Consider the following 12,635-nt stretch of genomic DNA (forward strand, 5'->3'; position numbering starts at 1 on the left):
CTCGAGCAGCAGAGGCACTGCGGTGGGTGGGGGTCGGGGTCGGGGAACCACAGCCAGGAAGGAGGGCGGAGCGGCTGCCTGCTCCCGGGAGCTCTCCAGGGTCCTGGAGGCCTCTGCTCTGCCAGTCAGCCTTGCCCTTGCCCTGCCCCCGCAAGGTACCCAAGACCACTCTCCCCCTCCCCTGCACAGTCCTGAGACCCCTGCCGGCCCCTCTGTGCTCAGCAGGCCCATGGAACTCGAGCTGAGCATGGGCCTGGGTAGGGCACGGTGGCTGGAGCCCCCAGGGAGGGGGAGGGAAGGCTCGGGCTGGGCAACCCCACTGGGCAGCTGACCCTTCCTGCCCCCCGCAGAGTGCCCGGCGGGGACCTTTGGTGGGAACTGCTCAGGCTCCTGCTCCTGTGGGGGGGCCCCGTGCCACCCAGTCACGGGGCAGTGCCAGTGTCCGCCGGGGAAGGCTGGAGAGGACTGTGGGGCAGGTGAGTGACAGGTAATCCCGCCCCCACCTCCGCGTCTGGGAACCCCAGCCTGGATCATGTCTGGGGATCGCTGTCTCCGGGAGCCCCTTGCCCTAGCTCTGCTGACCCAGGGCCCTGGCAGTGGCTCAGAGCCCAGAGCGGCCTGCTCACTGCGTGGCCCCCATCCCACCTGGGGCTGGGCTCCCGTCCCGTGGGTGGGGCCTGCGGCTGCGATGACCCAGCCTCCCCTCCCTGGGCCGGCTTAGAGGGGAGCAGGGCACAGAGGGCCGGATCTGTGCCAGGCACACATTTCCCGCTGTGACCGGGCCTGGGGCGGGACACTAGATTGTCCCGAGGGTCGCTGGGGACTTGGCTGCCAGCAGATCTGCCCCCCGTGCGAGCACGGTGCCAGCTGCGACCCTGAGACCGGAGCCTGCCTGTGCCAGCCCGGCTTCGTCGGCAGCCGCTGTCAGGACGGTGAGTGCAGCCGGAGCCCGCCCTCGCGCCGAGCCTGTGGCCGTGGGTGGCCGGGCCCCCACGCTCACCTCCCTCCGCTGCCACAGCGTGCCCAGCAGGCTGGTTTGGGGCCGGCTGCCAGGCGAGGTGCTCTTGTGCCAACGACGGCCACTGCCACCCGGCCACCGGCCACTGCAGCTGTGCCCCTGGCTGGACTGGCCGCAGCTGCGAGCGAGGTAGGGCCCTGGCCCGGCTTTGTCCGGCCGTCCCGCCCCTCTGGGGAGCCTGCTCTGCCCTGGTTCTGTGTCCCACGGTGCCCCGGGCTCTCTTGCAGCCTGTGCCAGCGGGCACTGGGGGCCGGACTGCAGCCACGCCTGCAACTGCAGCGCCAGCCACGTGAGCTGCGACACCGTCAGCGGCCGGTGCCTGTGCGAGGCCGGCTACGTGGGCCTGCAGTGCGAGCAGCGTGAGTCCCAGCCCCGCCCTAGGTGTGCCCCGGAGGTGTGCACAGGCCTGCGCACCTGCCTGGACCCTGCCTTCCTGTCCCAACCCGGGCTTCCCCCACAGCCTAGGTCAGACCTCCTCCCGTCTACCTGTGTCTAATGTAAGACGCACCTGGGTTAGCAGGCTCGGAGGGGCGGGGCCCTGTCCCGCTCCCTTGGGGAGGGGTTAGGTGGCAGTTTAGACCCCAGACCCCGGCCTGTGTCTCCCAAGGCCGAGTTAGTTGAGAGAGGGGCTGGGGTCACCCTGGGGGAGGTCCTGGGCCCCAGAGGTGGTAAGAGGGGCTCCTAGCTGGGAGAGGAGGCGTGGGGGGAGTCTAGGCCCCAGAGGTGGTAAGAGGGGCTCCTAGCTGGGGAGAGGAGGCGTGGGGGGGTGAATCCAGGCCCCCTGCAGGTAGGGAGGAGCTGTTTCGAGAGCCAGGTCCTGTCCTCAAGTCCTGGGCCCTGGCTGGGAGAGGCTGTGAGGCCGGGGCAGGCCCGGGCAGGCTCTCGGTGCCCTGGCTGATGGGCCCGGGCTGTGCTGCGCCTCAGGGTGTCCCCAGGGCTCCTTCGGGCCCGGCTGTGGGCAGCGGTGCCGGTGTGAGCACGGGGCAGCCTGCGACCACGTCAGCGGGGCCTGCACCTGCCAGCCTGGCTGGAGGGGGAGCTTCTGCGAGCGTGGTGAGTGGGGTGCGGGCGGGCTTGGCCCGGGGGTGGGGCCTCACCTGGGGGGCAGGGTCCCGGGACCTCTGGGCGCCCACGGCTGCCTCTCTGCTGCAGCCTGCCCGCCTGGCTTCTTCGGGCTGGATTGCCGCAAGCCTTGCAACTGCACCGCTGGAGCCCCCTGCGACCCCGTGAGCGGCCTCTGCGCCTGCCCCGCAGGCCGGCGGGGCCCCCGCTGCACCCAGAGTGCGTGAGGTCCCTGCCCCGCCCCGGGTGCTGCCGGGAGGGTGCGGGCAGCCGCCCCAAGGATGCTGCTCGCTTGAGGGCCCCTGTCCCTCTGCAGGGCTGCTCTGCCGAGTCGGTCACCACGGGAGGGTGGACTGACTGGCCGCAGCGGCCCGGGAACCCTGGCAGACCTGCCCTGGGGTCACTTCCCGCAGCCCCTGACCACTGTCCCCACCCGCAGCCTGCCCAGCCTTCACCTACGGGCATAACTGCAGCCAAGCCTGTGCCTGCTTCAACGGGGCCTCCTGTGACCCCGTCCACGGGCAGTGCCGCTGTGCCCCCGGCTGGATGGGGCCTGCCCGCCCAGGAGCGCAGGGCCGGCCTCCCTTGGGGCAGCAGTCAGGAAGGGCCGGGGCCTCTCCGTGCCCGGGGAATCCTGGATCCTGGAGGAGGGAGGGACAGTGCCTGGAACGGAGGGCGGCGCCCGGCGGCACGTGCCCTGCAGCTGGGTGGCGCTGCTTGTCTCCGAGGCAGCCCCCGAACACGCTGCCTGACCCCACGCCTGAGTTGGGCGTCGGAGGGGGGGCGGGCGCCTGTGGCCGCCCGTGGGGACCCCACGGGTCACACCTGCAGGCTGCTCCACTCTCCTCCTGCCCCAGCCTGCCCCGCCGGCCTGTACGGTGAGAACTGTGGACAGGCCTGCCTTTGCCAGAATGGAGGGAGCTGTGACCCTGCCTCAGGCCACTGCACCTGCCCCGAGGGCTGGGCCGGCCCTGCCTGTGAGAACGGTGAGGGTGGCAGAGGTGGGGGTGCCCTGGGCCTGGCCCCCGGGACGTGGGAACTGAGGGCCCTGGTGCCGGAGGCGGGGACTGGGGGCTCCTGCGTCCCGTGGACACAGCCCTGACCTGGGGGACTGGCGCTCACCCCGGTGCCCGCCCTGCAGAGTGCCTCCCGGGCCACTTCGGAGCCGGCTGCCGGCACAGCTGTAGCTGCCTGAACGGGGGCCTCTGTGACCGGATCACAGGCCACTGCCTCTGCCCTGCTGGCTGGACCGGGCACCAATGCCAGAGCCGTGAGTGGGCGGGGACGGAGGGCACGGCTGGGGGCTCACTGGGTGGTCAGGAGCCGGCCCCGCCTCCCTCCGGGTGCTGGCTGAGCTGGCCAGGAGCAGCCCGATGGGTGCTTGGCCCTGGGGGAGCTGTGCTTGTGGGGCCCCTGGCCCGGCCCTTGGGAGCGGGGGCCCAGATGTTGGGGGGAGCAGTGCCCATATCCTGGCTGCAGAACCCCCTGCCCACTTGGTCCTGAGGCTTATGCTGGCCGGGGCCCTGCCCGGGGGAGCGGTGCACTAATGGTCTCTGCGTCTGCAGGGCCCTGGCCACTCGGCCGGCATCGAACGCTTCAGGGCTTGCTGGGCCTGGGCCGTCCTCAGCCCGCCAGCCCCTGGGGCAGTGGCCGGAACTGGAGGAGGCTGGGCCAAGGCCTGGGTTCTCTGGCCGGCCCGGCAGCTCCCCAGCCTGGCTGCCCAGGGGCCATCTCCCCATGGCCCTGCCACCCGTGGGGTCCGTGGGCCGCCGCATTCAGGCCCCGCCTGTCTCCACCACAGCCTGCGCCGAGGGCACGTTTGGGGTTCGCTGTGAGGAGCACTGCACCTGTCGGCGGGGGGCCACGTGCCACCACGTCACGGGGACCTGCCGCTGCCCCCCAGGGTGGCGGGGCCCGCGGTGTGAGGACGGTGAGCGTGGCCCTGGCTCAGCTGCCTGCGGGGACGGACAGGGGGACAGATGGCAGCCCGGGCGGGGGAGGGGCTGTGGGTCCTGCACTCTGGCCGCTCGGGCCTGGGCTGGCCCGAGCACTGCCCTCCCCTGGACCCCAGGGAGCCGCCCCAGCCCGTGTCCCTCCTGCAGCCTGCGCCAGAGGCTGGTTCGGAGTGGCCTGTGCCCAGCGCTGCCGCTGCCCGCCGGGTGCCGCCTGCCACCATGTCACCGGGGAGTGTCGCTGTCCACCTGGTGTCACCGGCCCTGGCTGCGAGCGGGGTAGGCTCACCCCCGGGGGACCGGACGGGGCGCTCCTGGGAGGCTGCTCCCCGCGGGCCTGAGCCAGCACAGACCCCTCCCTGCCTCTGGCAGCCTGCACTTCCGGCACCTTTGGGGAGGACTGCCGGCACACGTGCCAGTGTCCCGGAGAGAACCAGGCCTGCCACCCGGCCACGGGGGCCTGCACCTGCACCGCTGGCTACCACGGCCCCAGCTGCCAGCACCGTGAGCGGGTTGGGGGACTCTCCCGTGGCCTGGGAGGGCCGTGGTCTGGGGCCGGAGGCGCGGCCGTGTTGGGTTTGGGGTGCTGGCGGGGGCACGGCTGCTGCTTGCAGCCCTGGCAGCAGGCCTCTCCCTGCAGGATGCCCGCCCGGGCGCTACGGACCGGGCTGCACGCAGCTCTGTGGGTGCCTGAACGGGGGCTCATGCGATGCGGCCACGGGGGCCTGCCTCTGCCCCCCCGGGTTCCTGGGCACGGACTGCAGCCTCAGTGAGTACCCGGGCCCAGGGCAGCCCCTTCCCTCCCAGCTTCTCCTAGCTGGGCCTGGCCAAGGGGGCATCCGTGGGACCCCACTGCCCCGACCAGCCAGCTCTGCCCCAGGCCAGCCGGGCGGCCACAGTGGACACAAATACCCACTGTAGCTGCGGCACCAGCAGAGTTGGCTGCGTGGGGTGGGGATCCGGGAGCCTGCAGGGCCTGCGGTGGAGGGAGACTTGGGCGGGAGGGCACACTGGCTGTCCTGGCCTGTCCCGGGCGCTGCCGAGGCAGAGAGAGGGGGAGGCCGCCTACAGGACCTGGCTGGGGCCGGCCTCACTGGCTGCCTCCCTGCAGCGTGTCCCCAAGGCCGCTGGGGTCCCAGCTGTGCCCACGTGTGCCAGTGTGGGCCGGGTGCGGCCTGTGACCCTGTGACCGGCGCCTGCGTCTGCCCCCCAGGGAGGGCTGGCGTCCACTGCGAGCAGGGTGAGTGACCGCTCTGGGACAGGCACGTGGGCATCACAGTCACTCAATGAGCGTGGGCGAGACCCGGGCGCCATGTGCTCCGCTCACACCCACGGCTGCCGTGGGGTGGGTTCCCCACGTGGCCTTTGGGAGGAGGAGGGGACCAGCCCCCCTGCTGTGCTGACCGTGCTGGCCTGCTGGGGGAGTGGTGGGCACAGGCCCCCTCAAGCCCTGTCTCCACCAACCACGTGGCCTCCGCATGCCCCTCTGTGTCCCTGTGATGGTGGCGGCCGCAAGCTTCCCCCCGGGGCCTCTTGCCCCTCAGAGTCTTCATCGAGGGGCTCCCCGTGCACCCCACCTTCTCAGCCTCTGGGGCTCCTTGAGTCTGGGCAGCACAGGCCCAGGAGCTGGAGGACTCCAGGCCCCCGCCAGCCACGGCACAGCCTCCAGGTCCGCAGCCCGCCTGCCACGCTGCCCCTCAGCCCGGAGTCTGGGCGTTGCTCCCCGGGGACCTGTGTGCAGGGTGCCACTGCCTCCAGGAAGCCTGCCCTGATCCCCTGCCCAGCAGCCAGGCAGATGCCCGCAGCCCTTGGCCCCTTTATCACCAGTCACCCGCAGTCCCTAGACCCAGCCGGGCATCTGGGAGAGGATGGATGGAGTGGCGTCACTCCCTGTCTGTGTGTGCTGGGTGGGTGGGGTCACTTGCAGGGCGGGTCCTCGGCCAGAGCCCCTGGCAGTGCCTGCTTCTGCCCCCCAGACTGCCCCCAGAACCGGTTTGGCGTGGGCTGTGAGCACCAGTGCGCCTGCAGAAATGGGGGCCTGTGCCACCCCGCCGACGGCCGCTGCTCCTGTGGCCTGGGCTGGACAGGGCTGCACTGTGAGCTGGGTGAGTGCCCATGTCCCGGCTGCACTGCGGGGCTGTGGTGGGGCTGGGCCAGGCCGCGGGGCCCCTGCTCAGGCCGGTGCCCGAGGGACTGTCCTGCCTGTCCGTCCTGCCCCCAGCCTGCCCCCCGGGGCGCTATGGCGCTGCCTGCCGCCTGGAGTGCACCTGTCGGAACAACGGCACCTGCGAGCCCACCACGGGCGCCTGCCGCTGTGGCCCTGGCTTCTACGGCCAGGCCTGCGAGCACGGTGAGTCCTGGGGCCCCGCGGGTGGTCGGCGCTGACCTGAGCCTGTGGCGGTCATGGCCGCTTTCTGAGCCGCTGTTTGTGGAGCCGGGCAGGAGCCAGGGCCGGGGGAGGAGAAGGGACAGACAGGAGGGGCTTCTCTCGGCCCGGGCGGAAGGGTCCTCCCTCACCCGGCACCCTGGAAGCTCTGACCAGGGTCCCCCCGCAGCCTGTCCCCCCGGCTTCCATGGGGCTGGCTGCCAGGGGGTCTGTGGATGTCATCACGGAGCCGCCTGCGACCCCGTCAGTGGCCAGTGCCTGTGCCCCGCCGGCTCCCGCGGCCAGCTCTGTGAGAGGGGTGAGTGCTCTGTGGCCCCGCCTGTCCAGTCCGGGCGCAGGAGCGGGGAGACGCTGAACTCGCTGTCCCCGCCCAGGGTGCGAGCCAGGCTCCTTTGGAGAGGGCTGCCGGCAGCAGTGCGACTGTGCCGGGGGTGCCCCCTGCCACCCCGCCACCGGCCTCTGCCTCTGCCCACCGGGGCGCACGGGAGCCACCTGTGACCGGGGTGAGTCGGGTCCTGCCCCGGACGGGGGTTGGGTGGCCCCTCTGTGGCAACTGCGGGTCCTGTCGGTGGAGCCCGGTGTGCCAGCCAGGCCTGCCCTCAGCTGCCCGCAGTCCTGGGGGCCCCGCTGGGCTGGGGAGGCCTCAGCCCTGACCCCGTGCAGGGCCGGGCGGGCCGCAGGCGGTCACGCAGGGCTCGGGCCTCTCTCGCTTCCCGCCGCTGCAGACTGCGCAAGGGGCCGTTTTGGGCCCGGCTGTGCCCTGCGCTGTGACTGCGGGGGCGGGGCTGAGTGCGACCCCATCAGCGGGCGGTGCCACTGCGTGGACGGCGACACAGGGCCCACGTGCCGGGAAGGTGAGTCAGGCTCCCGGGGAGGGTGGGAGGGCCCTGTGTCCCCCAGACCCACTTCCGGCCAGACACCGTCCCCTGACCCGCACAGCAGAGACGGCTGGGCCAGGCTGCCCCTGCCTGGTGCCCAGGGGCGGGGTGGGCGGGGAGCTGCAGGGGGAGCCTCCAGACTGTCCTCTCACCCTGTGTGCACCTGTGTGTGTGCCCAGTGTGTGCGTGTGCACCTGTGTGTGTGCCCAGTGTGTGCGTGTGCACCTGTGTGTGTGCTGTGTGTGTGCACCTGTGCTGCCCAGTGTGCATGTGCTGTGTGCGTGTGCACCTGTGTGTGTGCCCAGTGTGTGCGTGTGCACCTGTGTGTGTGCTGTGTGCTGTGTGTGTGCACCTGTGTGTGTGCACCTGTGCTGCCCAGTGTGCGTGTGCTGTGTGCGTGTGCACCTGTGTGTGTGCTGTGTGTGTGCACCTGTGTGTGCACCTGTGCTGCCCAGTGTGCATGTGCTGTGTGCGTGTGCACCTGCGTGTGTGCGTGTGCACCTGTGTGTGTGCGTGTGCTGTGTGCATGTGCACCTGTGCTGCCCAGTGTGCGTGTGCTGTGTGTGTGTGCACCTGTGCATGTGCTGTGTGCACCTGTGTGTGTGCGTGTGCACCTGTGCTGCCCAGTGTGTGTGTGTGCACCTGCGTGTGCGCGTGTGCACCTGTGTGTGTGCTGTGTGCGTGTGCACCTGTGCTGCCCAGTGTGTGTGTACCCGTGTCCGTGCCCATGCATGTGGACACCATGTGTTCGTCAGCCTGTGCGTGTTAGCCCGTGCATTTGTGTGCGTGTGTCCCGGCACCCTCTGTGCGTCCGTGTGCATGCGTGTGCACATGCTCCAGCAACACATATGCCGCAGTGCGTGTGCCTGCACCCACGTGCAACACACACAAGGCGGCCCCTGAGCCCCGAGGTCTGCCAGGCTGTGCCTCCCATGCACCGCCGCCAGCCCAGGCCCCCTGGTGTCCCCTGACGCAGGGGCTGGGGAGGCTTTTGGTGGAGGGAGCTGGGAGGGCAGGAGCCAGCAGGGTGGGGAGGGCCTGCAACAGCTGTGGGCGCATTCTGGACATGCCACTGTCCATGGCGGCATCTAGTGGCCACATGTGGTACTGCGCTCCAGGCCGCAGCCGGGGCCTAGGTGAGGGGTGGGGGGTGTCTGTCCCCCAGACTGGCCAGGAGGGTGGCCTCGTGGCCAAGCCTGGAGGACGCACAGGTGGCTCTGGCCCATCCAGGGTGTGGACTTCAGGGAAGGGCTGGGAGTGAGCTGGGCGGGGGCCGGTTGCTGCCCCCTGAGTGGGCTGAGCGGTGGGCTGAGCGAGGTGGGGGTGACGTTTGGGGGGCTCCCAGCTTCCCCGGGGCTGACCGCCTTCCTCCTCCTCCCCAGAGGCCACACCGCCAGCCTCCAGCAGAGCCACGCCCAGGCCCAGCGGTGGAACCTCAAAGCACCAACCCAGAGGCGGCCCCACCCCGCAGGGCCCCAGCCTTTGGTGACAACTGAGGAGGGACCCCGCGTGCCCCTGTCTGCGCAGGGCGTGGGCGGACCGTGGACAGCTGTGCAGCCGCTCGTGCGGCCGGGAGGAGAGGCCCTGCCCGGCCCGGCTCTGGAGCCCCGCTGGGCCTCGGGCTGCACGGCCCTGGCTGGGACTGAGAGCGGGTTCCTCTGGTGCTAGGCCCTGGACGTCTGTGGCCCCGTCCACCTGGCCCGTATTTATGTAAAGATTTTTCTGCCCCTGCAGCCCGCCGCCCCTGCAGGGCCGGCTCAGGTACTGTAGCAAACCCGGCGACTTAAAGGAGTGGTGGCTTTGGTGCCTGTGTGTGCTGCTCTGTGCGGGCCCCTGCTGGGGTCCGGAGCCAACGGGGGAGGCCGCGCGGTAAGACGTCCTCACAGCGGGGGCTCCAGGCCCGGCAGGGGCAGGGGGCAGGGCGGACCTCGGCCCCGCCACACCCCAGCCTCGGCCACGTCCCTGGGGGACTTTGTGTCCTGCCCAGCCCCCATCTCTGCAAAGCCAGTCAGTCCAAGGGGCCAGGCGTTGCCCGGTGAACCCCACCCGGGAGGAGCCGGCTTTTCCTGCTGATTCTGGTGCTAGGTTCGTCCTGCTCGTGCGCGAGGCGGCTGTGGGTGTGGCCAGAGGGGCGTCGCTCCACAGACAGGACACGGACGGAGGCTTAACCAGAGCTTCCGGGAGAAGCATGCCTTGTCCCGGGGAGGCCGGCAGCCGGGAGAGACGCAAGCGTAGCGCGGGTCCATGTAGACAGTCACCAAGGTGGCGTGCGACAGCAGTGAGACGCGGCCAAGTCTCGGCGGTGAACGGGCTCAGGGAGGCTGGGGTCGGAGCCCCACCCCTGCCCGCACACCCGCACCAACCACAGGCGCTCAGGGCTCACAGGGGCGGGCATTTGTGGTGGGGACGCCCACTTCCCACACTGAGGGCCTGGGTTCGAGTCAGCTCCACATGACAGTTCCTGCCACGCAGGCAGGAGACCTGGGTGCTGGCTCCCAGCCCCCGCGCCCTGGCCACTGTGGGCAAGTGGAGTGTGAACCAGCAGATGGGAGCTGTCTCAAAAAAAATAAATAAATAAAAAAATTCCTGGGACAATGAGAGATACTTGAGGCTGAGACACATTGTAGCTGGTGGTTTCCAACACTTTTGGCACCCACAGGCTGAGCAAACAAGACCTCGGGATGAGCCAGCTGCTGTAACCTCCGTTCACACGACACATGGATTCCTAACGTGGCTTCGTGCGCACGCGCACTTACATGCATGTAAACCTCGCGTGCAGCAGACAGAGAATAATGGGGCCTTTGAGAAATGATCATTTCCGCCCTTGAAGACCAGTGAGAGAGCCCAGCCACTGGTGATTTTTAGACAGGAAATGGGAGGGGGGAATAGAATTAACCGCAGACAAAGCAACTATGTAGCGAGAACTTGGAGAAACAGACCGCGGGGCGGGGATGGGAGATCCTACAGGTGGGAAGCGGCCGCAGTCCAGTGGGCACCTCCAGTCCACTGGGCGCCTGCTCGGGTGCTGGGCCAGGGGCTGCACCTGACCTTGAGGCTCGGTGAGCCTGCCATGGGCATCCTGTCCCAGGAACTTCGTTTTCTCGTTTTCATTTTTTACTTGGAAGGCAGAGACACAGCTCCTCCAGCCGCTGGTTCACTCCCCAAATGATCGCAAAATGGCCAGGGCTGAGCCAGACCAGGCCGGCAGCCAAGAGCAACACCTGAGCTCCCTGGTGGGCAGCAGGCACCCCAGCTCCCGGGCTGTCATCTGCAGCCTCGCAGGCACCTTGGCGAGGTGGACGTCCGAACAGTGGCCTCGCCCACGGGGCCCCATCGCCCGCTCCCGGGCACTTGGAAGGGACGGAGCATGGCCCCCTCCAGCTCACGAACCCAGGACGCGCTCGGTCCTTCTGCAAGGACAGGAAATTACAGCCCCATGACCGGCACGCACAGGTGCCACCTAAAATGTGTGCTCTCCAAATCACAAGTCAAAGCCAATGCCGGCCTAACCCGGTGGGGGCTGCGCCCAATTGAGCGCAAAGACAGCCATGGCCGTGTGTGTGTGTGTGTGTGTGTGTGTGTGTGCGCGAGAGAGAGAGAGAATCAGCAGAAGGTGTTCCATGGAGCTCGGCACCTGCTCAGGGTGCCACCTGCTGGGAGAGGGCGTGGACAGCAGGTGCAGACTTTCTGGGTGTGGGCAGGGCAGCCAATGGGCTCAGGTCTGTCCACGCAACGCCGCCCCACGAGGCTCCCGTTAGGATGCAGCTGGGGGAGGCAGAGGCTTTGCAGAATGGGGGGCCTGGCACGCACGTGCAAACCGTGCACCCTCACCACGGCTCCAGACTTGGCAGGGCTCGGCCCCAGCCCACATTGGGTCCAAGAAGGCAGCAGGAGGTGGGCCGTCTCCGGGGGAGGGGAGACCTGGCTGCTCCTGGGGCCTGGGTCATTTCTAGAAAATCCCGAAGGGCCAGTGAACACACACAAAGCAGCAACAGCCGGTCGTCCCCGGACACAGCACCGGCCAGCCAGAGGCAGCACCGGATGGCACCACGGGCCCCAGCCGCAGCTCCCGGCAGCACGCGGTGCAGGGACCGACTTCCCGCTCTCGATGGTGGTTTGTAGGGACCGGAGGCGAGGTGCACCTGTCTACCTGTCCCTCATCAGACTCTAGATGTCCCAGATGGATGAGGGCTGACGTCCACAACCAGCAGAGCCGGAGAGGAGCAGGTGGCAGCCAGGAGGGGCGCGGAGAAGGCCAGAGACGGGGACAGGGAGCTGTGGCTTCGGCCCCAGCGGTGGCTGCGGCGTCAGGGGCCAGGGATCCATGTGAGGCCCAGGCAGTGCGCTTAGGATAGCCACCAGGGGGCGCTCGAGGAGAGCAAAGCACCCACGGCCTGTGGGAGAGGGGGGCAGGCGACAAGGACAGGTCAAGAGCATTCAGGAGTGGCCGGAAGTGACGGCTGACCCTGAAGCCACGCTGAGCAGGATGGGATTGTGAGGTCACCAGGCACAAGCCCTCCGCGTGAATTACCCCCCCACACACAGAGACCATCACACTGGGGGAGGGGTAGCCCTTTGGGCTCTGCGCCCCACGGGGGCTGGGCTCTGTGTCTGATGCTCTCTTGGGAAGGGACAGGTGGCCTGTCCTGTCCACTGTGGCCACTTGTACCAGGCTTCTGAGCTCCCACCTCCCCAGGGAGGACACCAGCTTGGACCCATGGGGGCTGAGCAGCCCCTCAGTCTCTGCTGCCCACGCCAAGCCTCCCCTCCTGCCCCTCTGGGTGGCCTTGGGGAGGGGGCTCAGGCCCTGCACGCTGCAGACACATGGCCACTGAGGTGCTCCCCAGGCTGGCCAGGCCCTGGTCGGTGTGCAGGGACAGCTGGCACCTTGGTCCCTGGTGTCCCAGTGGCCCCTGGGTCGTGAGGCCTCAGTTTCCCCACCTGCAACAGTGCCTTGCAGCTGTGCAGGCGCCCAGGGCCAGTGCCCCCTGCCCAGCTGAGTGGTGGGTGTGGCAGGACCCTCGTCTGGAGGCATGGGGCAGTGTCACCTGGGCACGGACACTGGGCAGACACAGAGGTCCCAAGGGGCGCCCAGGGGTCCACACCAGCCCCATCCTGCTGAGAGTGTCACTGTGCCCCAGCCGGTCGGGGCTGGACAGACGCCTCCAGGGGCCGAGCTGGCACCAGGGCGGGCACAGCCGCTGCCTCCATCTCCGCAACCCCCCCCGCCTTGCCCACGGCCCCCCACCCTCATGGAGTGCTGGGTGTGGCCGGCCCCCCCAGGCCTGTGCTGACGGCTGGGGGTGCCTCCTGGGCACAGGTCTGGCGCTGCCCCAAGG

The 12,635-nt window shown here is 69.5% G+C and overlaps 1 protein-coding gene across 7 annotated transcripts in view; it reads left to right on the forward strand.

Moving 5' to 3' along the window:
- MEGF6 (multiple EGF like domains 6) overlaps positions 1 to 9,896 on the forward strand; it is a 79,345-nt gene extending 69,449 nt beyond the window's left edge. For 6 of the 7 annotated variants that reach the window (XM_070077076.2, XM_051839687.3, XM_051839689.3 and 3 more), the window contains 19 exons: positions 351 to 476; positions 801 to 932; positions 1,019 to 1,147; positions 1,246 to 1,377; positions 1,943 to 2,071; positions 2,171 to 2,299; positions 2,938 to 3,066; positions 3,222 to 3,350; positions 3,882 to 4,010; positions 4,183 to 4,311; positions 4,405 to 4,536; positions 4,673 to 4,801; positions 5,144 to 5,272; positions 6,009 to 6,137; positions 6,254 to 6,382; positions 6,588 to 6,716; positions 6,793 to 6,921; positions 7,144 to 7,272; positions 8,679 to 9,896. In XM_070077076.2, the coding sequence (XP_069933177.2) occupies positions 351 to 476; positions 801 to 932; positions 1,019 to 1,147; positions 1,246 to 1,377; positions 1,943 to 2,071; positions 2,171 to 2,299; positions 2,938 to 3,066; positions 3,222 to 3,350; positions 3,882 to 4,010; positions 4,183 to 4,311; positions 4,405 to 4,536; positions 4,673 to 4,801; positions 5,144 to 5,272; positions 6,009 to 6,137; positions 6,254 to 6,382; positions 6,588 to 6,716; positions 6,793 to 6,921; positions 7,144 to 7,272; positions 8,679 to 8,785 (2,435 nt within the window). In that variant the 3' untranslated portion in view covers positions 8,786 to 9,896. The remainder of the gene's footprint in view (positions 1 to 350; positions 477 to 800; positions 933 to 1,018; positions 1,148 to 1,245; positions 1,378 to 1,942; positions 2,072 to 2,170; positions 2,300 to 2,937; positions 3,067 to 3,221; positions 3,351 to 3,881; positions 4,011 to 4,182; positions 4,312 to 4,404; positions 4,537 to 4,672; positions 4,802 to 5,143; positions 5,273 to 6,008; positions 6,138 to 6,253; positions 6,383 to 6,587; positions 6,717 to 6,792; positions 6,922 to 7,143; positions 7,273 to 8,678) is intronic. The other variant, XM_070077075.2, reaches the window with a different exon arrangement.
- The last annotated feature ends 2,739 nt before the right edge of the window (positions 9,897 to 12,635 follow it).

The sequence above is a fragment of the Oryctolagus cuniculus genome, chromosome 7 (genome assembly GCF_051225735.1).
Source record: "Oryctolagus cuniculus isolate XC-2025 breed Fujian yellow rabbit chromosome 7, ASM5122573v1, whole genome shotgun sequence".
In the NCBI taxonomy this organism is placed as follows: domain Eukaryota; kingdom Metazoa; phylum Chordata; class Mammalia; order Lagomorpha; family Leporidae; genus Oryctolagus; species Oryctolagus cuniculus.